Source organism: Labrus mixtus, chromosome 5 (genome assembly GCF_963584025.1).
Source record: "Labrus mixtus chromosome 5, fLabMix1.1, whole genome shotgun sequence".
Taxonomy (NCBI): domain Eukaryota; kingdom Metazoa; phylum Chordata; class Actinopteri; order Labriformes; family Labridae; genus Labrus; species Labrus mixtus.
Genome location: NC_083616.1, coordinates 10,802,735 through 10,830,629, shown reverse-complemented (window position 1 = coordinate 10,830,629; position 27,895 = coordinate 10,802,735). Strand labels below are relative to the sequence as shown.

Here is a 27,895-nt window from a genome sequence, read left to right as displayed (position 1 = left end):
CTCTGAATTATGAACCCTCCCTCACCCACGTTTGGCCCCGCAAGGTTTCTACAGCAACTGAATTCAAATCTAAACCCACAGCCCGGGCTTTCCTTGGTCTCATCGCTATGGTAACCTGAGGGAATGAGGAGTGGGGGCTGCCGTCTCTTTGTAGTGATGGACAAGAGGGAGGCTACGGGAAAGGGTTAAGTGTTGGATAGCGAAACTAGAATTCCCCTGCGGAGACCCAGGGGGCAGGTCTCTCACCAAATTTTGAAAATCAACATGTAGACGCACCCACGTGCTTCTGAAGCCACAAGATCAGTGCACATGGTCAGCGTTAGGGATTTCCACAGTCATGTTACAGAATATGACAAGAGGTGTTATTGGCCGCAGTGATCTTTAAGACTCCTGTAATGTTTTTACTCCAGAGGATTAAGTGTGTTAAAGAGGGTTTGTGTGATTTTGCACGTGAGAGTGTTTTCCCTCTTTGCCTGCAGTGGACTGTTAATTCCACGACCAGAAAAGGTTACATAGGAAACATGCAGCTCAGGGAGGATCCCTCATTAAGAGATAAAAGGAAAATGCCTAAAGTTATCCACACACCTGTTATCATCCCCCTGCACATTTCCTCTTTCCATACCAAGCCCTGCCCAGTTGTTTGACAGATGCAGACTGAAATGAGAGGCATTCATTTATTTTTACGGTGCCACTTAAGTGAACACCGCCCATCAAATGCTGCTCTGTCTTTCAGGAGGTCAGTCAAACATTAAACCTGACTATTAAGCACAGCAACAGGCCCAGTCAGGAATGCAGGGTTAATTGTTAGCTATTGTTGTCTGTCTTTACTCTCAGTGTGTGTTTCACCCTGCCTTTAAGCCACGTATAGAGTCCAATGAATTTCATTGCTCTCAGGCTTTGGTGCAGACGCTGCTGTCTGGTGGGAGAGTGGTGTGATAAATAAGAATACTGTGTTTCTACTGATGTTGTTGCTTCAGGGTTGCAGGACATAGAATTATTCTCTGTCTGTCTGGTGGGTGAGAACCTGGAGGCCAAATGAAGACAGTTTTATATCTTTCATTTCTGAGAATGCAGTATGCACAGATGATTGAATTAAACAGACAGTTTCTATTATATCTCGTTAGCTGCACATAGGTGCAACAGCATGCCGGAAACCTCACCCTGTTTACTTTCAAACTGCTTTGGCCAGGGTCTGCTATGAGCAACGTGTGTGTTTCCCCCTGCACGCATCCTCCTGTCGTTTAAAGCCCTGAGATTGAAGGGGGAAAAAAAGAGTTCATTGAGAGAAAGAATAAAAGGAAGGGGGGGGGGGGGCTGGTGGGGAAGGGTAACTTCAGTACCCTGAAAACCAGGCTGCAGTCACCAGGCAACCAGCAGATCAAGTTTCAAAGCCTGACAAGGAGTTGTAAGAAAGACAGAGGAGCAGAGGGAGTGGGGTATGTGTGTGTGGGTCTATACTCTTACATGGATCCATCTGTGTCTTTTGAGGATGTTCACACAAGTTCAGAGCGTGCATCTGCCGTGCTCCACAATGTTTATCTCCAACCACCAGTGTCCCTCATTGATAAACAATAACATGTGACTCGCTTCATTATGGGTCTCTTGTAGGATTCTCTCTGAAGCTATAAATCCTTAGAAGGAAAATAGATTCAAAAAAACATCCTCTGTTTTTTTTCCCCGCTTTAATGAAGCTGCCTCTTAGAATTCCCAGCATGCTCATCCGAGCTCTGCGCCACCCCACCACCCAAAACCCTAAATGACAGGACATCATCTTTATCTGTAATCTTGCATATCTTTACTGTCATTACTTGGCTGATTCATGTGTTTACACTCCAACTGAGGGCTTCTCATCATCTAACCATAATGTTTCTGCCTCCACCCGTTTTTTCACGTCAAATATAGATACTTACATACAACCTTTTTGCTTCCTGGAACAGATTCTGCGAACTAGACTATACTAAGTCTGTCTCTGATGCTAGTGGGATAAAAGCTGTACTTGTATAGATGGAAACACAGTGATTGCTGTCATGTTGCAAGCTTTGATTAACATTACACTCTCTGCCATCAATACACTGACTAATTTTTTATCTTACCATGATAATTTGCATGAAACAAATTGACTTTTTTAGGCTAATTGTTTCTGGTATCTATACGGTTCATTGACTGGCATACTAACTGATTCCCAATATTTTAATCTTCATTATGTAGTTCTTTATCTGCTACAAACATTGAGCTAAGGTTGACATTTACCCTGCACAGATTTGTCTGCCAACATAAAGACTATGACTTTGACTGTGGCCTTTGTGACACTGGATGCCTGTGTCATCAAAGTCCTCGTCCTGCATGTGCTGACTCTGCCTGTCTGGCTGTTTGTGTGTATGTATGTGTGTGTGTGTGTTTGTGTGAGCTGACCCTCTCTCTCTCTCGCTCTCTCTGTATCTCACCCCTTACTCTTTGCCCTCCCACTCTCACCCCTCCTTCCACAGGACGTGTTTCTCTGACCCGGGGTGCCTCTCTGCTGGTGGAACGGCTGACCCTGGAGGACGAGGGTTGGTTCGAATGCCGCATCCTACTCCTGGATAGCAAAAAAGACGACTTTCGAAACGGCACATGGACCTTCCTCTCCATCACAGGTGCAGCACTGCAGGAGTTAGGGGACTCAGGAGCTCATCTCTGGCACTATCCTTGTTTAGAACAGCCTCAGCATGGAGCCTGGCTGGGGCTCTTTAGGCCCTGGCAGGACAGATTTTCCTGTGTGTTAAAGCACAATATCAAGGCATTTTCTTTGATGTTCTGCACACATGAGGATCAAGTTGATCTGCCATTTGTAAGCATTTTCAAAATGAGGTGTTTTGCATTTACCATTTATGATTAAGTGTGGGGGTATAGAGGGCGAACCCAAGTAAGCACACTTCCAGGTGAATCATGATTTTTAAAGGGAACATTGCCTGAAGCTTTGTCTGCGTACAGTTTTATGAATCTGAATTATTTCCGGCTTACAATGTACATCATTTTTGGCGTAAGTGCACTTTTAGTATGAATTCTACACACTGTTTTACAAATGACACCCCAGCTCCTTTGACATTTTGAAGCAGGGACGTTTGTACTACAGTGAATGAAAGGCGTACAAGGGCTGCATCAGGTTGCAGATGAACTCCGGACACCTTTTTTATACACAGTAGCATTGCATCATTTCACACATGTAATATCATATGAATGTTTGTTGCCTTAGGGCATCTGTAGTAATCCAAACCAGACCTGGCACAGAACCTTGTACTTAGACAATGATAACATATTTTACCCAAACCCCTTCTGTTTCCAGTGAAGATGTATATTTTAAGCCTCAATAATCCTGTGATAGACCCCTATTCTACCCCGAGAAACACTGGCAAAAATATTGTTTCAGATTCTGAATATATGTCATTACACATAGTTTTGGGGGATTTGTGGTATCCAATTATTAAGTAGAAACAGGGCTACATCATGTATGTTATTGTTATGTGCCCTTTACCATAGATCTGGTAGAGAACAGATTTAATAATAAAAAAGCATCTCAGTGGTCACATTCCCTTATAATATTTCAGTCCAGTACTCCCCTGCAAATTAATTTTTGGTAGAGATTCAGCCTTATTTGGCGGCTGTGGCTCAGTGAAAGAGTTGGTCATCTCTCTTTTGGGAGGTTTTTGGCTCCATCCCAGCCCCAACAGTCCACATGTCAAAGTGTCCTTGGAAAATAAACCTTGCTAGAATTGCTTCCTATGACATAGCCAGCTGAGTTTGAATTGAATTATCGAGGTTACTTGATGATGTTTACCTGTATCCTTGTGAGAAATAAATACAAAGTTTGCCCCAAAAACAAAAACAAAAAAAACTGTTGCTACTGAGCAATAGCTAAGCTGCTGGTGGCAGCTCAAGCTTCAGAAAATCACACCAAAACTATATAAGTTTAGCGTCTATTTTGGATGAACTCTCATTTCTGAGCATTTTCTAATATAAATTTCACTTTTTATTTCTGTGTTGAGTGCTCAATTGCTTTGTTTGTCTTGTTTATCCGCCATGCTAATTTCATTATGTAAATGAGAATACATTTTGAATAAGTGCTCTCTTTGTTCCAGCTCCACCTGTGTTCATCAAGACACCACCAACTTTTGTAGAGGTTTTGCTCGGCGACTCACTGACTCTCAGCTGTGGAGCCCATGGCAATCCTCGTCCAACTGTTGTCTGGCATAAAGATGAGAGTCGAATAGAGAAACATGAAAAAATAAAAGTGAGTTGGATTAACAGATGGCATTTTCACTATCTTAATTTAATACTTTATAATTAGCATTTTCAGTAGGAGATGTACCTTTGATGTTTCTTTGAAGCAAACGGCTTTGTTGTCCTCTACACCGACGCTTCAAAATCCTTCTCTGACTTTTCTCTTCTCTCTTTGATCCTCTTTACCTTCGCCCCCTCTTTAGGTGCTCAATGGCTCCTTGTCTTTGGCCTCTGTCTCAAGAAATATTTCAGGAGTCTATAAATGTCACGTGTCCAACACGGAGGGGAACCTGACCCACTATACGCAGCTGCAGGTCAAAGGTCAGTGTAGTACTATCAATCTTCAGAGAGAGAAAGAATCTCTACTTTTCTCATGTTTGAAAAACATGATGTGATTGTGTCCAAGAACAAAAACAAAGAAGTAGTGATTACCAATCTACCTCCTCAAGGTCTGTCCAGATTACAAGCAAAGTGAAAAATGCAATAACCATGGTAATAAAGCGTACACTGCCACCTACAGACCATTCCTGGGGGTTGCATTGATTTAAGGCCTACCAACACTCAGCTCTGTTCTCTGTAATCCATGTTTTGACTGAATGCATCGCTGCATAAATGCTGTTTTAACAATAGGGCTGTTGTGTTTTCCTCCAACTTTCCAAAAGGACCTCCACTCATCATCATCTCACCAGAGGACACCACTCTCAACATGTCCCAGGATGCAGTTCTGCAGTGTCAGGCTGACGCCTACCCCTCTAACCTCACCTATGAGTGGTTGAAACAAGGACAGAACGTTTACCATATTGAGTGAGTACAAGTCGAAGCAACAAACCCAGATACTAAGGATATTAATATACTTTAGTAAAAGAAAACATTGTGAATATGTCTTTCCTGTCTGTGGCATCATGAATCACAACATTAGTCTAAACTTAAGTGGAATACAAAGTAATGCAAGCAGGTTTATTTAAAAAGCAGTTATGCTTAGAGCAATTAACTCTGAAGTGTTCTTTCTGCATCGCTGACCTGAAGACATGTTAAATAATCATGTCAAAAGTGTGGCTTTTTATTTTTGTCACACATGAGATACTTGTTTCTTTATATTGTATGTAATATATATATAAAAAAGCAGCCTGTTGCATGTGTGTTATAAAATGGTAAAATTCCTTAATTTTTTGTAGAATATTCTAGGACCTAATCAGGAAGCTGATATCTATGAATATCAGAAAGATCCAAAAATATTTTGTGTGAAGAAATATTGTTAGACACCAAATCAACAATAAAATGGAAATCCTGATTTGACCATTTGTAAAAGTCATGTTTCATATAATTGTAGTTTTTGATAGTTCCCCACAGTTCAAACCAGACTGTAAGACTGTGGACCAATCGCAAACATACTTTGGGTCTTTTCCCCCTTCCCTATCATGCTAAATATAGTCTTTGGACACGATGGGATATTTAAAGGAAGCCTGTAAATATACACACACACACACACACACACACAATGGGGCATTTTTCCAAACCATGCAGCTAATACAATCAAGTGCAATGAGATTATGTGTAAGGCCATTATATCATGTTGTCACGGACAAAGGAGATTACTGTACAGATTATCGCAATATTACCCATCCCTGATAGAAACCTTTTCAATAATGTTTTATTCTCAATGAAAGTAATGAGTAAATTAGTTTTCATGTCAGCTTGATCGTTCATAAAAATACAGCGTTTTTTATCTTTTGGCTCCAGGTCTCTCAAGTCTAGAGTGAAGGTTTTGGTGGATGGAACACTTCTTATCCCTAATCTCATCCCTGAAGATGCTGGCAACTACACCTGTATCCCAACTAATGGGATACTGACTCCGCCCTCAGCCTCTGCGCACCTTAAAGTGAAACGTAAGGATTTACTCTGCTGTGACACAGCATCCATACACCAATTGATTTCATAAAACTATCACTATGGTCTGGATTACATGGGGCTTGAGCATTTTCCTGCATACCCTGGTCGAGAACGTCTTCCGTTACTTTGATACATCTCTCTTTCTCTTCCTGCTTCAGACCCTGCTCGTATTGGCAGAATGTCCCGGGAAACATACCTGCCCTCAGGCATGGAGGGTGTCATAATCTGCCCTGTCCAAGCTGACCCCCCTGTGCTGTATGTCAACTGGACCAAAGATGGGAACAATTTGAATCTTGAAAATGTAAGCTTAGTAGCATAGAAACAATATGTCCCGCTGAAGTTATTTTTTCACATCTACTCGGTAAAAAGTCAGTTTGCATAATTTTGTGTCTTTCGCCATGTCCAGTTACCTGGTTGGATTGTGAACTCTGAGGGCTCTGTTTTCATAACAAAGGCCAATGACAATGCAGTGGGCATGTACACATGTACAGCCTACAACAGTTATGGCACCATGGGGCAGTCTGAACCCACCAAAGTCATATTACAGGTAAGACTACTGATTGGCTAATGTCTACAGTTACAGTGTAAATACATGGGTAGAAGTAAAAATGCTTCTTATCTTCTTCAGGACCCACCATCATTCAAAGTTCTCCCTAGGCCTGAATATCTCCAGGAGGTGGGCAGAGAGATGATTATCCCCTGTGAAGCCATTGGAGACCCCGTTCCAAACATAACATGGAGCAAAGTACGGATGGCACCACTCTTATAGATTAAAGCGCTCTTCATTCAGGTCTAATAAAACCCCATGTTTTAACTTGTTGCTGTCCTTCCTCATAGATTGGCCCTACTCCCCGTTCCCCGTACACTGTGTTGTCTAACGGCTCCCTGCTGCTGCAGCCTCTCGCTAAGGACCACCAAGGGGGCTGGGAGTGTTTGGCCACTAATCGTGTAGCGACTGTTGGTGCCGGCACTGTGGTCATGGTGCTGGGTGAGTGGGCAGACCTTCTATCTGTTAACTTCTATGTCGCTATGAGCTTTTTACCTCTATTAATGTTTTTTCATTTAACCTTTACTTAGAAAGGTGATCTCATTTAGACACTAGGTCTATTTAAAAGTGACTATTTCGAGACACCAGCAGCAAAACAACACCAAGTAACAGCCACACAGACAACTATTACACTGACAAACTACAAGAGAATAAAACAAGAGAGATGTGGGCAGTGGTAGTCCGATTTTAAAATACCATGAACCATGTCTTCTTCTTCCAGTTACAAAACACCACTGTTTCTTTTTTCAGCCTTTGTAAATGTACAAATATATCCTGGCTTAATTGACAGATGTGTTGTCTTTTTTCCACTTTTCAGGCACCAGTCCTCATGTTGTGTCCTCAGTTTCTGTCACCACGGAGATGAACCAGGCCAATGTGTCCTGGGTTCCTGGCTTTGATGGTGGATACACCCAGAAGTTCACTGTATGGTCAGTAACATACAATTAATACTAAATAAGACGGATAGCAGCTATCATTAGGATCATAAAAGTGAGTCACAAAATGCATCAGACTTGACCTTGAACCACTGAGCAGCATTTATAGCAGCTTCAGGTTGCAGACAAAGCGTTACAGAGGTAGCAGAGTCATTAAAGGCTGAGCGAGTCTCCAGGCTCAAATGAATTATTTGCTATTTATTTCAGATTCAGATTCATACAGCTGTATTAATCACAGAAGGGCAATTCAATTTCACAGCCTACAAAGTAATTTAAAGAAGCCAAGACAATAATTTTTTGTTGAATAAATGGATGGACAGACATTCTGAGTCAGTCATTCCTCCAACTGGTGACTTAGAAAATAGTCATTCATGCATCAATTCAAAATGCTGTCACCAGGCCTTTAATGCGCAAACTCAGTGTCCTCTTCTAAACCGGTTATTCATTTTTTTAATCCTTAACCATTGTATTGTTGTACTTCTTTACCACGTTTTAAGTGATATATTTATGTTGACTTTATGTTTGGGTCTTCTTTAGAGAGAGAAATAAGAGCATAGAGCATATAAATTATTTAACTAACTTCTCTCCCTGGCTCTGCCTGCCCTCTTCTCTTTCTTACATTCTCACTGCAGACTTTCCTAACTCTTTTCCATTTTCTCTTTTTGTGGTTGGTAATGGGGATTTCTTTACTGGGCAATTGTCCTTTTATTGGGCACAAGAATCATGTTTTTTTTCTCCCAAATACCTGTTTTGACTAATTACCCTAATTATTAGTTTTATTATTTGTCGATTTGTGTTTATTATATATATATTTTTTCTTGTTTTAATCGTAAAGAACTTTGTAACTTGTTTTTAACAAGTGCTAAACAAATACAATTATAATTATTTTATTACAAACGGTTCATTAACGTTGAATAACAATCCTCACTGTTTCATACTTTCATTTCTCCAGGGTCAAGCAGGCTTCCAGAGGGAAACATGAATGGGCATCTCTGCCTGTGCCGACATCCAAAAACTACCTGCTGGTGACCGGGCTGCTTGCTGGTACTAGCTATCAGTTCAGTGTCCTTCCTCAGAATAAACTTGGATCTGGACCTTTCAGTGAAATTGTTTCTGTGCGGACACAAGGTCTGTGCAAGTTTTTCTTCCACTCTCAAACATTGTTTTGTGTTAAGTGAGCATCAGTTTGAGCTTGTTTTTGTCTTCATATCAGCGGTACCAACAGAGGAACCTACAGTTGTCACAAATCTTCCAAACCCGGAGCCTCCCATACTCCTGTCAGCCAACCAGACTGAGCGTGGTGTTCTGCTCCAGTGGTCTCCTCCTGAGGCTCCATCCTCTCCTCTGACCGGCTATGTGCTGCATGCACGCAGGGATCAGGGCCACTGGGTCATCCACAGCAGTAACATCAGCGCCAATCAGAGTGAACTGCTGGTGCAAGGACTGCTAAGGGTAACAATCAGTTTCGTTTTTTACCCTCCAAATATCACGTTTGTGGCCTGTGTACATGTAGATGCAGCTAATATGCCAGAATTGTATTAAATCAAACTGATTTTTGAAGAAGTTTCAGGGAGGGTTTGAGGTAGTTTTAACCACGTGTATACTAGTTTTTAATTAATCAAACTCCTGACTTGTCTCTCTAAGGACTCCAGTTACGACCTGAGGCTGATGTCTCGCAGCAATAAAATGCTTAGTGAACCCAGTGAGTCTGTCAGTGTCTCCACCATTGGTAAGTATCTTTATATAAAGTAATATGAGAATCACATGCATATTAAGTCAAGATCCTTTTATAACTAGATGTTTTACAAAGTTAGCGTTTTTTATTAGAAGTGGAGTTTGGTGACCATTATTGACCAATCCGTTTACAGGGATGGAAGTTTACCCAGTTCGTCCAGGTTTCTTGGAGTTCATCCCTGAGCCCCTGCTGGCTGGTGTGTTAGGAGGAGTGTGCTTCCTGTTTGTGGCCATCATCCTTTCGTTAGTGACAGCGTGCTACATGAGCCAAAGGAGACAGCGCAGACGCAGAAAAAGAAGACAAGGTAACTTTATGATGTTAGTTTGCAGAAAGTACAAGTGTTGACTTCAGACTTTATGTTGTGTGCACATGGTTTGACGGTTTCATTCGGGGTGTTTTTTTTACTCTTTTGCCCTCTCTTACACTTTTTTAGATCTCCCAACTGCCCTGCAGAAGAACTCCTCTCCAGAGTAAGTCTCATTGCTAGCACAAAAATATAGTTTTGCTGAAAGTTTCTGTTCCTTAATTTTAATTGAATTGATTCTAACTGTCCGTGTAATGTACCTTTTGGTTGAATTTTTGAAAAGCTCAGGCAGTTTCATGTATTATTTGGTTTTTGATTGACTGTTTTGAAACACGTAAAACCCCCCTTCATATTCTGCTACCAGCTGTCTAAATTAAATAAATAACATGAATCATCTTTACAAACAAGTCATTATAACCTCTGCTATCTTTTATGCAGTGTGAATTTTTATTAAGTTACAATTTTCACCTCTCATAATCTCTTTTAATCATTTATTGAGACTCTGCGATACTGTTAAGTTTAAATCTTTCATTTTTCCTTTTGTCTGTCTTTTTCAGTGCTCGCTCACCACCTCACAGCCCAGACAGTGTCCTAAAGCTGAAACTTTGTCCGCCACTTCCTTTCTTCCCCAACTCATCCTCCTCACAGTCTGATCGGTCATCCTTTGATAAAGGCAGCCGCGGAGAATACCACGACCAGCGGAAACAGCTGCTGTCCAACTCATCTCCACCGCCACACTACACGCTCTTTGAGAGTCACCTTGGGTCTCAGGCTCCTTCTCCAACTGCTCTGGAGTCCATCTCCAGAGGCCCGGACGGTCGCTTTATTGTCCAACCACTGCTAGAGAGCGCCAGTCCCTCCAATAGGAGAAACTTCAATAGGGAGGTCTTGCAAATTAATGGTGGGACAGGTGGCTTAGGGAGCAACAGGACGTCCTTAAGGGACTCTCCAAAGTCGAGCATTTTGAGCTCAGAGAAGGGTGAGAGGAAGGATTCTCCTCTTACTGTGGATGTCCCAGAGCTGAGCAGACCTCCTCCCTCTCCTGGAAGAGTACGGGCTCTGGCCAGAAACCTCTCCCGTCATGGCTGTTTTTACTCTGACGATGAACAGGGCTCAGAGGCTCTACTGGAAAGAGCCAGCTTTTATTCAGACAACAGTGAGAAAAAACCCAGTGATTCTCTCAGGAGGTGCCGCATGCAAGCCCAAACTGAAGATCTGTTCCCCAGTTTGGGCAAGAAAACTAATCTTCTGGATAGAGACAGAGGTTACCAGGCATTGGAGAGTCAGCTGACTAATAACAGCACCCTGGTCTCAGAGCTTGAGAGTGAGTTGGAGAGGGAAAGCATTGTTAAGTGTGCCCAGCTGGCAAAGGAGAGGGAGGAAATGGAGAGGGAGCTGGAAAGCTATTCAACCGATCAGAGAAGTCGAGGTCGTGAAAGAGACAAGAGACAGTGTGATGAAACAGAGAACCCTGACAGAGACAGATCAAAGTCAGAGGAAGAGCCTATTTGGAAGCCACAAGATGTCACCATCAGACAGAAACACAGACCCTCAGCTCAGACTAGTCGGGTGTCTGACTATCGCAGGGCGTGCTACTTTGGAAACACCAGCAGTCCCCTGAACCGGCTCCAATCCCCTGGAATACAGTGGGACATTAGCCCTGTTGCATCAATCACAAGCCTCATTCCAGTCCAGAGCCCCCAAGATACCACATCACCTAGATCACAACACCCTCGCACATTCAGGGAAACCACAGAGGACTCGCTTGATGTTGATTCATCACGCTCTCCAGTCACCCAGAACACCTCCCTCCCCATGCTCTCCTCCAACGCCACCTCAGAAACCACCCCGGTCCTGTGTCTGCAAACCCCAGAGAGAGCCAGGTCACTAAGTCCTCAAACAGATCCCGATTTATGTAGGAAGTCCACGAGGAAGCAGGTTTTGAGGGAGAAGACAGAGGAGGGAGGTGTTGCTACAAGGTCCAGACATTCATATGCAGGTGCCCAGCCCTGGAATTCAGCTGCCAGGGGTCTTTTAACCGACAGTGAGAGGCCTACAAGTTCAACGTCTGCACCCTTAAATCAGCCTGAGAGAACTGCAGAGGTAGACTACGCAGCAACAAGGGCTCCCAGTCCATCAAGTTATTCTACTTTACCCTATGAACATTGTGAAGTAGGTGCAAAGGCCAAAGAAAAAGACAGTCGTGCACGGGATGACAGACGGAGTTCAGGGTTTTACTCTGAGTTAGAAAGAGAGGGTGTGCGCACACGCTCCAGGAGAAGCGACAAGTGTCTCTTCTCTGATAGTCCAAGTCCCATTTCAACACTGACTCTAGTAGAAGAGGTTGACAGTGACCAGTCCCAATTTTCTGTCCCAGGAATGTCAGGGTCCTTTAAGACCAAGCCTGCAGCTCCATCTCCCAAAATGTCCCCCTTGCAGACAAGTGCAATTCTTGAATATCTGAGCCTTCCAGGTTTCATTGAAATGAGCGTTGACGAGCCTGTGGAAGACACTGAAGACACAGACACTGTTCGACAGAGTTCAGAAACAAAACAGCAGAAATTACCTGGGGCTAAGCCTGATGTCGTTCCTAAAAACTGGGAGGTTCATGTTCAAGAAATCAGGGACATGGATACAAATCGAAAGGTTTGTTTTGAAGAGACTCACTCTGCAGGTGCTACAGTGGCTGGCTTTTATGCTGGTAAAAAACAAAGCTTTAAAAGCTCCCTCCAAGCAGAATCCAGAGATTTCTCAAACAGAGTGAGATTTCCAGATGAGACAAGGACACCATCACCTTGTCCAGAAAAAACATGCAGGCAGCTTTATGATGAGAAAACACAACTTCGGGGTCGGACCAAAAGCACAGACAGACCTGAATCCAGACTTGGATCAAGGTCAGCTCAGAACCTGTTCAGTGCAGCTAAAGGCATGGCGGATATCGTGGCCAAACACTCACAGAGTTTTGTAGACAGTAGTGAGTCTTTAACAGAGCATCCCCAAAGACAAGCCTCTAAGGGCAGCAGGGCTAATAACATTGCCTCACGAATATGTCAAGCCCCTGTGCCATTTCTGAAGAAATCCTTGAGTATTGGACCCTGTAGGACCCTCTCAGGTCTGGGACAGCCTCGTCCTTACCTAAAAAAATCCATCAGTTTAGGTTCACAGAGGTGGGAGCACTTTGAGAGCCCTAGGACTTATATTTCTGAGAAATGTTACTGGGACGAGTTCCCACATCCAGATGTCAGGATGAAGTCCTACAGTTTGGGTCGCAGTCCTCCTTCCCTACCAAGGCCCGGCCCCTCCTGGAGGGAGTACATCCCGTTCAGACGTCCCAGCATGGGGAGCCTGGAGAGGCTTCATCCTGCACAAAGATCTTTAGCTAGTCCTCCCTACCTCACACAACCTATGTACCCACCCAGACAAACCTCGATCTCCCCAATGCTTGAACCCTCAGATCCACGACGGCAAGCTGCTGTCTTCCCAGACTCCTCCAGGTGGTCCCCCTCTTATCAGGATAACCTGAGGTCTGCCCACTACGTCCCCATGCCCTCCTCCATCCCTGTACCCCATTACCAACCCTGGCCAGGATCCAGGGGGGAGAGCATGAGAACGGTGGACCCCAGAAGGGGCCCTCCGAGGTCTTACCTGCCCAGGGGCATCAGCTGGCCCTCACCTTACTATCCCCCCTTCCCCCCAAGGGAGGGAGATGGCTACAGACAGCCTGACAGGACGATGGGGAGGGTAGGGGAGACAGAGATCCGGGAGGGCAGAGAGATCAGAGAGGGAGGAAGAGCAAGCTATGCAAGTCAGAGCAGCGGGAGAGGGAGCGCCGGTCTCTTCCGTCAGTCCCTGTCCATTACCCCCACATTGCTCAGCTCCCCCGAAACCACTGAGGAGAGTGAGCGACACCGAGCAGAGACGGAGCTGCCTGAGAGGAGAGCGAAAAGGTGAAACACCCCGACACCTGGACCATTACTAAAAATACACTGGAGTGTCTTCTCATCAGAAGGATTTATTTTATTGCCAAATTACAATTAATTTAATTTTGTTTCTTATTTGTGTTACTGTCATCTGACTCTTGTTTTGTGTATCTCATTAGAAGGAACACATCAGTAGATGAGAGTTATGAGTGGGACTCTGCTGATGCATGCATGGACTTGGAGGTCCTGGAGGCTTCCAGGTTTGATCAGTCACAGATGGGTTTACGGAGAAGCAGGGCAGAGCTGAGAAATGATCAAGCTGGTGGCCTCCGGGACCGCCAAAAGAAAGGTAAATTTCTTCCTCACATTCTCAATGTGTGTGTTGATGTTGCATGTGTCATTATGAGTGTAATGCTTGATGTGGTGCTGCATGTGTTCACCTTGTGCCCTTGTGCTGTGATCATTGTGAGCTTGTCTCATGACGTGCCCATCCATGCATTTCCTCTCCCTGATTCCCCCTCCTCAGGCCCGTCTCCCTCAATCAGCCCGCCAGTTTCCAACACACCACGCCAGTACAGCCGCTCCCTGAGCGAGGCGCGTTTCAACGCTCTCCGTCAGGAGTACCAAGAGTACAGACAGACTCAGGAGTCCATCTGTTTACGTGCGCCCTGCCTCGCCCCCGGCCATGAAACAGACTCTGACTCCAACTCAGCACTGCTCTAGCAGCTTAACTCGGTCCGTTACTTGTCCTGCCCTCTCACCTCTTCCCTCTTATTTTCCACCTGCCTCTACTTGCCTGCCTTCATCCTTTTCCTTCCTTCCACTGTATCACCCATCTGCTTTGCTACTTATGCCTATCAAAACCTGTGCTGCTTGATTGAAAACAAAATGTTTTAACTTTGGCTTTTTAAGAATGTTTTCCTTATGCTGTTTTGCTCTCTGTCTCTGTTTTCACAGGTATATCTAAGACAGATTCCAAATAGAAGTTTAAAATCAACAGCCTACAGCACTGTGGTCCTGGACAGTGTCACACCCCACACAGAACCCATCCTCTGTCGATCAGAATACATTTACCATACTTAAAGAGACTTCATGCTGTGTGCCATCAAATGTGACAAACTGACTCTCCTCAGTTGTTATAAGAAGACATTATTTTTTCATGTTCTTGTTCACTTCTGCTCTGCATAATGAAACTGAGAAGGGATTATTTATTTTTCAAAGTAGCTCATGCAACTGTACTTTGGGATTTTCTTTCTTAGACCTTGACAATCAGCCACAAAGGGCCCCTTTAAGAAATGAAAAACTCACCATTGACTAAGGCATGTTTACAGTTAACCAGAACCCATTTCTCCTTGAAGACGATTTATAAAGGCAGCAATATTATGTCGATTGATGGTCTGGCCCAAGGAAATATCTATTTGTTGGATGGAACCCCTTAAATGTGAACTGTGTAGCCATTCAAATGGTTCTCAATGCATTTTCACCTCCATCTCCCTCTCAATATTGGTCATAGTAATATTGGTCAAGTACTAAAGTAACAGTGCTTAAAGATCACATGATCAGGCAACTCTGAGTTGTGTACTTTGTTCATGAGCCTAGAGCAGCTCATGATATAAAACTTTATAACTTAAAACTTAAGATGACTGTATTTAAAAGATTTTATTGGCCCCTGTTGATTTTTCCTGCTGATTCCATGAACTCATTTCAAACTTTACACATTTTATGAATCATTAGTTCCCTTGTTGAGAGTTTATAAATCAAATCCCTTCAAATAGCCTACCATTATTTTTTCCAAAATGTACAAATGTTTATATGTACCTTAATGTGAATGTTCCTACTGTTGTATTTTCCACTTAATCACTTAATCAGATGAGAACATGCTACTTTACTCCACCTGAATCAGTCTAACCTTGCCTCTGTTATTACAGAGAAACTTCATAAGAAACACAGGGAAAAGAGTTTTGCCTTATTTTTGTTAGAGAAGAACATGTGGGCTATTTGAAGGTTTAGCTGACAAGCTAAGAAAAAACCCCAAACTATTCACAGGATTAAAAAAAGATTCAAGTTCTGCTCACATAATGACTATCTTTGTATATTTATTGAAGTGAGTTTTGATATGCAACGATGTTTACAATTCACATCACTGATGTGAAGGCAACACTGTGAATATTTCATTGACTTCTGGTCTGTTTTGAATTTTGTGTTCATTAGGCTACTTATTTGTGTTTTTTTATACTACAAAATGACAAGAGCTTTTTTAGTTCAACATTTGTACTGTATTGACTTAAATAGCCCCAATGAAAATATTCAACAGTCTGCATTTCTGATGATGGTTTTGGAAGTTTTGTACAAACTGGAAATTTTTATATCTTGCCACGTTGTTGTTTTTGTCATTTTTATATGTTTGTAATGAATAAATTGTTTATTCTGAGTAAAAAAAAAAAGCCCTGATTCGTTTTCTGCTTTAAAGTCAAATCTTTCTGTAAGAGCAGGGCCACATTTCTAACACTTAAAAAACATATTAAACCTGGTTGACCCATCATTTCACATTTTCTACTTGGCACACCTTCACTTTCTCTTTCTCATGCAGCCCCACTTCCTACTCCATCTCTTTACCCTTTTTGACCTGTCAGTGCCCTTTTTTAGCTGACAGAAAATACATAATGTGCTGAATATGTCTGAAACATGAGTTTTTGACACCATCTTATGGAGTATTATTGAATGCTAACTGTTTTGAATTGGCTAATTTAAAAAACTGATGCTTTTAAGTTAAAATATTTTTTCATGTGTTTGAAAAATATAAACTCGTTGGAGAAACGGGTGATGGATACATACAAGTGAAAAAAATCTAAATTTATGATTTGGAAAAAAGGTTTGTAATTTATATGATTTTTTTTGCCAAGATAATATTTTACCTATATTAATACCCACGAGAACCTGGACCCATTTCTCCTTAAAGATGAATTACTTCACACTAAACAGACCACTTAGAACTTTTCTTTTTAATACCACCCCCTAGTGTCAAAGATCTGTATTGTTACATGTACGTTACATTTATGGTAAATGTATACCCTCATCAAATAAACCAGCTTGACACTTTTATTTTGCTTACTAACAGATTTTTTGTATTTGAATTTCCACAACAAATGGCAAAATTATAACTGAAATTATCAGGTTTGATTATATCTTTTTTAAAGAGCTGTTATACAACACACACATTTGCTAATTGAATAAATACGAGAAAAAAACAGTCTGTTGGATGTTTACTCAGAAAACTGAGCAAAATACTTATTTAGATAAACTTGACAAAACAGTGCAAAAATATAAAATCCACAAGTTTTGTAGCATCAGTAGCACCATGGTTGAACCATTGTTATCAGCATTAGTGGCAGTCACACTTCACTCACTGGACAGAATGCAACTTGGCTTATGCTTAGGCTTAACATCATCTTGAAATCCAACACTAACTGGGTGGTGGTGATGGAGATTTGGCATTAGGTGATGGGAGAACCATAAGGCTAGTTGCAAAATCTACCTGGAAGGTTCTTTGTTTCAATGTCTTGTAGACACCAACAGTCAGGGTGGTAGATCAACCATGTATTTACAAGCCCTACTAGCATTGTGGTTTGCCAGAACAAGCAGAGGTTTCACCTCTGCAACCTCATGGGACTTTTTCCTTGTGACACATGCATCAAGGTGGACTATCAAGTTCCCCCCATGAATCTGTTGTACTCCTTCACAGTGTGTGGTCTGCTGACCTGTAGGCCTTCTTTGTCTGATTTAGTCCAAGCTTTGTCTTGAGGTTAAATTGCACAGACGAGATCTAGCATTAACAGGTCGTCTGCCTCTCTTTTCAAAAGTTTTACCATCTTCAAGCTGACAACCAGCCAAAGTGCAGTTTTGGTTTGGTGGGAGAGTTTCAGGAGATACAAATATAAAGTTCAATATTTCAATAAAACTGAATCAGCTTAATTAGTTTATGTTACTTTCCAGAACAGCTTGTGACACCTGTGTCACCTTGGATTCTACTTGATAAACATCAGACAAAGCAACACAAAGTCACAGTCATAAAATCAATGCTGGATAACTTTCTAACACACAATATACAGTATTATCATGCCCTCTGTTAAGAGTGCCCAGAGAAATTAAAACTCACCTGGAAGAAAACATGAATATTTTAAGTCTTGTTTTCAGCATGGATCAGTGGTGCACTTCAGCCTCTTGTGGTGGACATGAGGATTACAACAACAAACCACCTTGTGAGCATGAAAAAAGATAGTTGCTACAACCAAACAAATTGTACACCTGTTTTTATTGATCAAAAAGTAACTGGTTGTAGCAGAGAGGCAGTATTAATCAATCAATTAATCCTTATCTGTATAGAGCCAATTCACAACACATGTTAACTCAAGACACTTAAAAGTAAAATACCTTACTCTTTGTTATATTATCTATAAGACCCAGAATTAGTCCACCATGAGCAGAGCACTAAACAACATTTAGCAAAATTACAGTGGCAAGGGAAAACTTCCTTTAAGAGGCATAATGTCATGATTTGGTCTGGTTTAGTTTTGTATCTTGGGTAATTCAGTGTTTAGATCTCCTTGTTTTAATTTCTCATTCTTCCCTAGTATTGCTTAGTTGTCATTTTCTGTCTTACTTGATTATTTATCCTAGTGTTGCTTGTTTCCCTTGTATGTTGTGTTTCCTATAGTTCGGTCTTTAGTGTGTCCTTTTTATTTTGTAATTTCTTATCCTTGTGTTTCTCTATGTTCTAGTCTAGTGTGTATTGTCATTGTTACATTCTTGAGTCCTGTGTGTCTTGTAGTTATAGTCCTCAGTGTTTCTTGCCCGAACCCTTAATTCCTGTCTCTCTGTGTTGATTGCCCTCATTGTCTTCACCTGTGTCATTAGTCTCACCTGTGTCTGATTACCCCATGTCTATTTAGTCTCAGTGTTTCTTCCCTCCTGTTAGTTCATTGTCAATTGTTGGTCCATGTTAGTTGTTTCCAGTGTCAGTATTTCCTCCTGACTCATGGTTTTCTCCTTGTGGATTTTTGGCTGGACTTTTGGAAAAGTAAGCCTTGTTTTTTACTTTTGGCTTTTTTTAAATACATATTTGTTTGGTAGTTCTGCACTTGGGTCCACCTCCTTTGTTTTTCAACGTGACGCAGAAACCCTGAGCAAAACCAGACTCATGTTGAACACATGTTGCCAATACTGTGTTGGGCTTGAAAAGTCAGACAGAGGAAGATGCAGGAAAAAGGAAAGAGACAAACAGAGCAACAACAATGAATAAGATAGATTTGTAGCTACAATTTAAAGTAAATAATTGTAAAGTATGTGTAGTCTTAGCAGTAACAATTAAGTATGAAATAGAACTAATGTTATAAGCAAGGAGTAGGACCATGCAGAAGTATGTAAGACAACAGGTCTATTTAGGAGGTACTAAGGTAAAGATTGCAGCCAATCAGTTTGTCTGTGAGGGAGATAACTATAAAGTGGATAGGTTTTTATAGGCAAGTAGCTGACAGGTCAACTAAAGGGTGCTAATGATTGGCAGATACAGGTAGATCTGGGAATAAAACTCGTCATTCCACAGGAAAAAGTTTGCACTAAACAAAGGCCTGACATAGTGTTATGGTCTGTCAGTCAGCAGATAGTTTATTTCACAGAACTGACATTTCCCTGGGTTTACTCTGTGGAGGAAGCATATGAAAGGAAAAAGCTTAGATATGCAGATTTAGAGGCAAAAGATGAACAGCAAGGATGGAAAGTTAGGGTTTGTCCGGTGAGATGAAGGTTTCATAGCAAGATCAGCTATCCGGGAGAGCTGGGACTGCAGGGGGACACATCTTGTCAGTGGCTTTGGATTAGGAGAAATAATGCCAGTTGAGTCCAGAATAAAAGCATCAATCTCCCTTTTGTTTTTCTCTGTTATCTCCTCTCTTTCGCATGAAAATGATGGAGTAGAAGAGGTAGACAACAGCCCGATCCTGTCATGATTTGGTCTTATTTAGTTTTGTATTTCAGTTTTTAGGTTTCCATGTTTTATTTTCTCCTGTCTATCCTTGTGTTGCTTGTTTCCATTGTGTGTTTTTGTCTTTTTTAGTTTGTAGTTGTCCTCAGTGTTTCTTGTATTGTATTCCTGCCTCTGTGTGTTTCCCTCCGTGTTGATTGCCCTCATTGTCTTCACCTGTGTTATTAGTCTCACCTGTGTTTGATTACCCCATGTCTATTTAGTCTCTGTGTTTCTTCCTTCTGTGTCAGTTCATTGTATGTCGTTTGTTAGTTGTCAGTGTATGTAGGTCGTCAGTTTACTAGTGTCTCCTTGTTTTTTCGTTTTGGATTTTGATAGTAAGTTTTTGTTTGAAAAAATTAATAGTTTTTGTTATTCTGCACTTGGGTCCACACCTCCTTGTTTTACACACCGAACCTTTACAGATCCGGTGAGGGTGAGTGCTAGCCCTGATCAGAGCTCCTCACCGTGGCTGTCCTTCACCCCCTTCTTAGGTTTCTCTGAAAATGTTTCTCTTGTGTTCTCTTGGTCATCTTCTTTGTGTGTAATGTTGGGAACTAGAAATAGTTGCATTTTTGTTGTGGGGGGCCATGTGGAATGTTAAGTAGTATCAGAGTTGTAACCATCTTGAGCGTGCACGTACAGAGCCTGGGTCTGTTTAAAGGGTCATTGCTGTTTGGGCTGTGATGGTCATGTGGTAAAATAGTTAGGATATAGAAGTTCTGCATGTGTATGGTGGGCATTGTAAGCAAGCATGGAGGGGGGCGGCTCTGGTGTGCCAGAGCTAACTGTCCATCCTTTAACTAATTTGGGGATCGGAGGTTCCCACTTGCGAACCCTGGTGATGTCCTGGCTTTTGCGGCCCATCAGTCTGGTTGAGTTGTGAGGGCCAGTAGGGGAATAATGTGTTAGGTAGTTAGTATTGGCGATTTACTTCCTGGTTAGCTTGAAGAAACTGAGCCTTGGTCTGTTGAAAGAGGCTGTTTTGGTTACATTAGCAACTGCGGGCCATGTGGTAGGTTATGTAACTTATCGGTAAGGTATGAGGGAATAATTGGGATGAGGGGGTTCTTCACCCAGCACTCATACTTTCATTAGGGCACAGGTATCTTGTGTTTATTTCAAGTTCAAATTGTTGAGATATTTGAGTCCAGGTGAACATTATTAACAGACAGTTCCGTCAATCATCTAGTATGGCTCTTTTTCATGCTGTCTTCAGACTCTACCTGCATTTCACCAGACTGATTCATACCTTTTTGTGGATGGTGAGTCAAAGGTGTCCTGCTCTGGTACCAAGCAGGCATAACAAACACTAACAGTTCTTACATAATGAACTTTGGGGACATGTTTTAGTTGTAGGCTGTTTTTTTGGTTAACAAAAATAAGTTGGTTTTTTTTTGTCTGTCTTCTCTCCCCTTTTCCCCTATCCTCCTTCCATACTGTCTGAAATTCATTTAAAAAAAAAAGAGGATTAGTAAGATTTGTCACTGATTAATATTAAGACCTATAAACATGTTTTCCACAATAACTCTCTGTCTAAATTCTGTTTATATTTATGTGGCCCTTTTTCTTTTAAATATTTATTTTTGGGCTTTTCAAGATAAGTGACTTCAGGTTAAAAAGGAGCTACAGGCCAGACCTGAACTCCGGTTGCCCACCCAGAGGACCGCAGTGTTCGCCCATGGGGAGTGAGCACCAACTGTAAGCCACCAGTGCCCCATTTTTAAAAAAGATTTATCCTTTTTGTACCTTTTTTATTAGATGGACAGTGAATAGAGTTGAAATGAAGAGAGAGCAGGGAAAAGTACATTGGGTGCACGAACTAACCACTAGGCCACCATCGCCCCTATGTGGCCCATTTTACCTTGCTGGTTAAGCTTTAATAGGCCAGAGTCTGAAATGACTTTTTTGACAAAAAACTAGCCTTTTTAATTAAAAGAGCCTGTCAAATCCTTGATCATAAATATTTTACTTTGTCTGTAAACTTACTGTGATAACTGCTCTGTCCCCCTGATTAGGGAAGACTCCCTTTTGCTTTCCCATGCTCACTTACTTTCCAATTTTTCTCCTTCACTTAGTGTAAGTCTCTGCCCCGCCCAGCTCAGACCAATTAAAAGCAACAATTCAAGATCAGTTATTGGAATTGACAATAAACTGTTCTATGATACTTGAACCTTATTTGGCCCATTTTACCAGATGTCCCATTTTAGCTGACATCACAGATTATAACAGATTTTTAATTTTAGAGGTTCAGTGATTAAAATAAAAAGGAGATTAATTTACATCTACAGTAGCCCATGTCTGCTGTATACAATGTGTTTTCGGTGATGAAGAAAATAATTTTTACATAGCCTATATTTATACCATCAAAACATGACAAGAACTTTGATCTTTTACTAAAGCATTTATTATTTTTCATGTATTAAGGTAAACGGTAGCAGTACAGAGGTGGATGCTGTACTTAAACACCGACTTCCTGTTTTTCTTCTTCAGACTTCAGACAGACTGTCTATTCACTTGGTAGACATACGCATGACATGTTTGACCATGTTTCCAATGCCATCAAATATATAGTGGTAATGATACTCTGTGTCCCACATGAAGCTTGGGGTGCTGACCACTTTGTTCTTCTCATCCACATAGGCTTCGTAAGAGAAAAAGGTTAAGGCAGAAGCGAACTCAGAACACAAAAAACAATCAATACACATAAATCTGGGTAGGCTAAGTCAACAACTCATACTGCAAGTAAAAAGACAGCTCTGAAAGGATATATATGGCTCACGGACGGTGTGGCGAGCACCCATGCTCTTCACAGCCTGCACCATGTTGGTGTGAGGCCAGTTCCCCCAGCGGGTGTTCTCGTCCCGCTCATAGCCCATTGTCACCTCAATGCTGGGCAGCACGCGGCAGGCCAGCACAGGAGCCATGCTGGCCAGGCTGAAACAGGAGCATACACCCAGGAGACAGAGTTCAGGTTTTTCATGAATAAGAAACTAAAATGATCAGGATGATAGAATATTTGCCTTGCCAGTATCAAACAAGACAGAGTTGAATCCTGAAAAATAAATCTCCCTTAATGAAGAAGTAGGACAGTAGACTGAAGCGCTTCTTTTGTCGGCATAATTACTTCAAATAATTTTACCATTTGTCCCCAAGTTGTACCCTGTATTTAAAAAAACAAACAAATGTATTTTGGTACACTGAGAATTGAATCAGTAATCAAACCTGTAAATGACATTGTGGATCCTTCACTATCAAATCTAACTGCAAAAAAAACAAAACAAGAAATTCAAGGCTACAGCTGGGGAATATTCATCTGAGACCACTGCATTATGGATGTTGTCATGATTTGAAGAACATGTTGCCCTGGAACAGTTAAATTGGTTTGCATCATGCAATCCCCATTAGACCACATATTAAAATGACTGACTTTACACCAGCATTTAAAATGTTAACAGTCTGGTACAGCAAACAGGAATTGATCTCAAATGCGTGTTTATCAATTATTAACAACTGTACACAATGAAGGCTTTAAGTAATTGATAATAAGGGGGTTGGAAAGCGATAAGTTGCTGCTAGCTGTCTGCCAGGCCTACACCTTACCAAGATATTTTAACCCTGACAATATCAGCTTCATGTCTTGTGCTTTATTTTACTAATAGGCCAAGAGTGCCAATACATTATTCCTATTTTCTATTAATACAATTTTATATTTTACCATAAATTAGTATGTGTTGGAGTGTGCCTCATACATGGTTAGTAAGTCAGTAATTATCTTAACCAACAAATAATTAGCCTTTAAGCACAGACTGTTAGCTTTGATAACCTTGTTACTGTCTAGTTCCACACTACAGAAATCCAACATGGAGACAGTACCAATGAAAACATGATGGTTTAAAACAGCCATCAGCTAATTGGTAAGTGGGCCCAGTCAAGATGATGGTTCCTTTTGTTCAGTCAATGGGAAGAATTTAGACAGTCATTTTGATAATCTGACAACAGTCTAATCATCCAATTAAAAACACCTGTAACATGGTGTGATTTCCTACCCAGTAAACATATCTGTTTGATTGCATGCTAAAAAAGGAACACAGCTATAACTATCATTGGGTAATTTGTAGCATGAATAATCCCATGATGCTGATAGAGAAACAGCTGAGTAGAATTTGGCCATCATGTGGCTTATACACTGTAATGCTTGTAAAAGGAATTAGCCAAGATTTAAAGGTCCTGTATTAATGTTGGGGTCTGAATACCAGAGACCACTTACAATGCCACTGTGCCTTATTATCTTCAGGATTATACTGCTAAAGCAATACAGTATTATGCATGAAGATGATTAAAATCGTATTTGGCTTTTACAGAAACACACTGTAGCATATTATCGTCTGGGTTCTGTTTTCCCAGTATTAAAAAATTGAGGCTTTCATTAAAAGTCTCATATCAGAAAGAATAAAAACTGCATCCTACTTTTGAAATCAGAGCAAAACTTAGCCTTTTAACGAAAAATACATTGTATCAGTCTGCCCTAATGAATATCTTGAGACTTTCCAGCAAGTTAAAAAAAAAAAAAGTATTGTGAAGAACTAGAAAAAGAGAGCTTTTCTCTCCTATAATCTAGATTAGGATTTAAAATTCTTCTTTTCACCTACAAACATTTAATGGTCAGGTACTATCATATCTTCAGGAGCTCAGAGTGGCCCACTACCTCTCTAAAATATTTACCTCTGAGGATGCAGGCCTGCTTGTGGTACCTACTATGGGAGGTAGAGCCTTTAGTTATCATGCCCCTCTCTTTTGGTATCATCTACCAATCACCGTCAGAGAGGCAGACACCCCTTCTACTATAAAGAATGGAGGCTCAAAACTTTCCTTTTTGATAAATCTTAAAGTTCGTTCTGGGTCAGACCTGGACCCACCCCTTTGTTATGCTGCTGTAGGCTCAGACTGCTGGGGACAGTGGGAGACCGAGCTTCTGTGTCTCTACCTTAATGCAGTCATGTCGTATTAATGGTTGTTAGTAAGTAATCATGTTCCTGGGGTTTTTTGTGCTCCTTTGTCTGGATTTGTTGATGGCGAATGTCTGCTCGACCTCAACTGCCTCTATAAGTATTATTAGTATTACTTATATTTTATCATTATTTCAGTGAGTTTGCTAATACTATGCACATTTGAACGTTTTTTATTGCCATTGCTTCTATATGTCTCTATTATATTTATTTCTATTTACATTTCTCTGTTCGTGTATTTGTTTGTCTATTTGTCTGTCGCTTTTGATCTCTCTCTCTCTCTATCTCTTACTCACTGTGTCGGAGCAGCAGATCATCACCCTGCTATGCATCAATGAGTCTCGTTCTACTTGAAGTTTTGTCTGTTTAAATGTGTGTTGTGCCTTCATATAACATTAAAAATAGAACATTCTAGGTCTTTCTGTGAAGATAACGTTTGATATGAGTTGGCACTATATAAATGAAAATTGATAGATTTACTGACAAACAAAAATGATTTCTGTTGGTAGGGGTTTGCAAAGGTCCGCTGAGTTTTGAATGTAATTCAAAATTTGAGGAACAGTTTTAATTGACTGTACCTCACACCCTCTGTTCATCTCAAACCTTGACTCTACTATCTATAAGCTAAATGCTCCTTTCAAATGCCACACCAAAACACAGTGACATCTGCCTGTGATGCTGTAATACTGATGACCAACATGCCTCAGTGCTGGAGTACACACCTGAAATCTGCTCATACCAATTACATTTCCAATATTAAATTAGTTGAGTGTGCAAAGTTTTATGAACAAACTTCTATATTTCCATTGAAACTGTAAGCAAAGGGTGCATATGTTTGGTTTGCATTTTGTTTTTTGGACTTCTTAATCAGACAGGAGAGACGCACTAATGAAATCTGAGGACACACACGAAGCGAGGAGCCGAAGAGAAACTAGTCACCAGGGGCGAAATGATTGGCGAGAATGTAAGTCTGAGTTGAATTGTGTGCTCAGCTTGTTTTGTTCACAGTTGAGTCAAACGATTTTCTGGTCAATGGTTACAGCTGAGTTTAAACAGAGCATTGTTCTGATGGAGTGTGTCTGTGTCAGCATAGCAACACGTTAATCACAGTGATTGTGACATAATCTCATATGTTGCACAACAATGCCCTCCTGCAAATTTGTAATGGCCTTTGTTGTCGCCTGGCTAAAACCATTTATAGGCTTAATAGCCAATAGGAAAGGATTACACCTGTAATATACGAGTAAATTGATGGCTGACGTCAAAAGTCAACATAACGGTTAACCCGATGCCGTAAAGGTGACAGCTGCTTCATCCTCTTATTATTCAACTCCAATCTTTAATTCCTGTTATCCTTCATCTTCCTGTCATCTCTGAGCTGCACAGGAGCCTCACATTTACCCCATCAGTCTACGAGTGCCAACTATGGTAGCCAAAGGATCAGCCCCCCTCTCACCAGATCACATAGTATATGTTACCTGAGCCTCCGTCCTGTCCTGCCTACTTTAATCGATAGGATTTGCCTGAACTGACCTTCACATTAGCTGGCAAAGACTTTCTTTTCAGAGTACAAACTGTTTACTACACCTGCTCTACCTGCTGTTATCCACCTTTTACAGGAAGCATTAACATTTTCAAAATATTCATAAAATACACACATATCTATATATATACATATATAAGCTACAAACTGTGGTTTTAAAGTTCAGCTATCACTACCATATGGATATTTATTTTAATAATTTCATTATTTGAAAATATCTTATTTTGGGCATGACATTAATTGAATTCTCTTGGTAATGGAGTTTATTTGATCCAACCTTTTTATAAAGAATTGTGTGCAAATTTTGTTTGAAGAGATGTTTCCCTTGTTTACATCTCTTTACATGTCAGCTTGGTATACTATACATTTTCTTTTCCCCCTTTCTACAGCTGCTCCAATGTCCCAATTTAATTACAGGAAGCGTTTTAATCTGTTTTGTTAATCTAGGCTAATGGAATGGAATTGAATCTAATTTAAAGTGCCAAGAATCAAAGGCTGTCTGCATGTTGCCTCTTGTTTGGGTTATAAAGGCAAGTGTGATAATTTAATGTACACCCAGAAAAAACAGTGTCACACACTTCTGGCCTAATTCTTTAACATTGACCAAATGATTCCTACCCAATAGGCTTGCGTGAACGGTGGAATTCTTTAAGAACCCTCTCCACATCACCCTGCAGCTTGCAGTCCTTTCCATCCTTCATGAAGGAGGACCTAAAGAGTTGAGGGTTAGACATTAATATTAGTGACCAATTTAATTGTACTTTACTCTAGACTACATATTTTCAAAGTGTTAACTTCACTTACAGGTTCTTAAGGGTGCCATGGCCTCCAGGGAAGATTACAGCATCAAAGCTGTTGACGTCCAGCTTGGACAGATCCTGCATTTGCATCATTCCTTGGCCGTGACTGAAGCGAGCAGCCTCCATCATCATGTTCCTATGTGACGGCCAGAAATAATCATAAATACTATGCATGGAATTAGTCAAGTCTGGTGTACAAGAATACAAATTAAAACACATCACTGGACCTGTGTCTGACCCCCTGATCCTTTTGAAAGTTTTACCCAACAAGCCTACCGGTTCTCTCCAGAGCTGGGCTGCTTTTTGGCATGGTCGATCACATGCATCTGCTGTTGGTTTGGAGCAAACATCTGGAAGCGAGCACCATTACGGCTCAGGTGGTACATGGTGCTGCAGACAGAGTTATGTGTTACTATCTTTGTATAGTGATGCATTCAGGAAATAGTGTGAAACGTCTGTCCCAAGCCCAGTAGGAGTGATACTCACTAAACTCCCTCATGGACATCAGTCCCATCCCACCAGCCACATCCTGAGAAGACCTGCAGCAAAATCACAACCATGACCACACTTATGAATATACCTACGCACTCCAACACAAATGCACACATTCCACTCACCAGTGCAATATTGGTATTTCCCCAGTTGCCATAGTCCCCCTGGTGAACGAAGCAGGCAGGCTGGCGAGAGAGGACAGTCAAAGTTTGCTTTGACAGAATAGTCCTGCTTGCAAGCATGATTCAGCTTCAGTCGCACTGTTTTTGGAAGATAAATAAGACAACAGATTACCACCAAGCCTGTGCAGACGCTGGTTGTAATTTTGGTCTGGCTGGGGGTGTGTATATATACCAGCCGTGTGGCCAAGTGACGTGATGCGTAAGCTCCACTTCCTTGGAAGAGGCATCACTTCCTTACCTTGGATGGCATATTCACCTTATC

At 41.3% G+C, this 27,895-nt stretch overlaps 2 protein-coding genes and 1 long non-coding RNA gene across 4 annotated transcripts in view; 2 read left to right on the top strand and 1 right to left on the bottom strand.

Annotated features, from left to right (window-relative positions):
• igsf9b (immunoglobulin superfamily, member 9b) overlaps positions 1 to 16,032 on the top strand; it is a 28,885-nt gene extending 12,853 nt beyond the window's left edge. Inside the window, exons 4-22 of the mRNA XM_061037765.1 lie at positions 2,487 to 2,633; positions 4,116 to 4,267; positions 4,461 to 4,578; positions 4,920 to 5,061; positions 5,998 to 6,143; positions 6,306 to 6,448; positions 6,554 to 6,694; positions 6,776 to 6,892; positions 6,985 to 7,135; positions 7,512 to 7,623; positions 8,582 to 8,757; positions 8,843 to 9,081; positions 9,274 to 9,358; positions 9,498 to 9,668; positions 9,798 to 9,834; positions 10,226 to 13,615; positions 13,768 to 13,937; positions 14,115 to 14,323; positions 14,546 to 16,032. Of these exons, the coding sequence (XP_060893748.1) occupies positions 2,487 to 2,633; positions 4,116 to 4,267; positions 4,461 to 4,578; positions 4,920 to 5,061; positions 5,998 to 6,143; positions 6,306 to 6,448; positions 6,554 to 6,694; positions 6,776 to 6,892; positions 6,985 to 7,135; positions 7,512 to 7,623; positions 8,582 to 8,757; positions 8,843 to 9,081; positions 9,274 to 9,358; positions 9,498 to 9,668; positions 9,798 to 9,834; positions 10,226 to 13,615; positions 13,768 to 13,937; positions 14,115 to 14,311 (5,834 nt within the window). The 3' untranslated portion in view covers positions 14,312 to 14,323; positions 14,546 to 16,032. The remainder of the gene's footprint in view (positions 1 to 2,486; positions 2,634 to 4,115; positions 4,268 to 4,460; positions 4,579 to 4,919; positions 5,062 to 5,997; positions 6,144 to 6,305; positions 6,449 to 6,553; positions 6,695 to 6,775; positions 6,893 to 6,984; positions 7,136 to 7,511; positions 7,624 to 8,581; positions 8,758 to 8,842; positions 9,082 to 9,273; positions 9,359 to 9,497; positions 9,669 to 9,797; positions 9,835 to 10,225; positions 13,616 to 13,767; positions 13,938 to 14,114; positions 14,324 to 14,545) is intronic.
• A 2,447-nt stretch (positions 16,033 to 18,479) lies between these two features.
• On the top strand, positions 18,480 to 27,185 carry LOC132974013 (uncharacterized). Of its 2 annotated transcripts, none has more exons than XR_009673089.1 (3): positions 18,480 to 18,665; positions 25,488 to 25,580; positions 26,639 to 26,699. It is a non-coding gene; the product is annotated as an uncharacterized LOC132974013 (long non-coding RNA). The 2 variants fall into 2 exon arrangements; XR_009673088.1 differs by lacking the exon at positions 26,639 to 26,699 and adding an exon at positions 26,966 to 27,185 and having other exon boundaries at positions 18,497 to 18,665.
• Positions 21,994 to 27,718, bottom strand: gatd3l (glutamine amidotransferase class 1 domain containing 3, like). Its single transcript, XM_061037763.1, has 6 exons — positions 27,577 to 27,718; positions 27,446 to 27,498; positions 27,236 to 27,349; positions 26,964 to 27,095; positions 26,778 to 26,870; positions 21,994 to 22,544 (listed from the first exon to the last, which is right to left on the bottom strand). Exons 1-6 carry the CDS (start codon positions 27,691 to 27,693, stop codon positions 22,334 to 22,336), a joined length of 720 nt encoding a protein of 239 aa, XP_060893746.1. The 5' UTR covers positions 27,694 to 27,718; the 3' UTR covers positions 21,994 to 22,333.
• Between the last annotated feature and the right edge of the window lie 177 nt (positions 27,719 to 27,895).

Bases quoted from the DNA above. Each gene is read 5' to 3' on its own strand.
- gatd3l (XM_061037763.1), bottom strand. From the start codon at position 27,693: ATGCTTGCAAGCAGGACTATTCTGTCAAAGCAAACTTTGACTGTCCTC. The intron at 27,350-27,445 runs GTGAGTATCACT...CTCTGTCTGCAG, and splicing joins GATGTCCATGAGGGAGTTTA to CACCATGTACCACCTGAGCC. The intron at 26,871-26,963 runs GTAAGTGAAGTT...TCAACTCTTTAG, and splicing joins CATGGCACCCTTAAGAACCT to GTCCTCCTTCATGAAGGATG.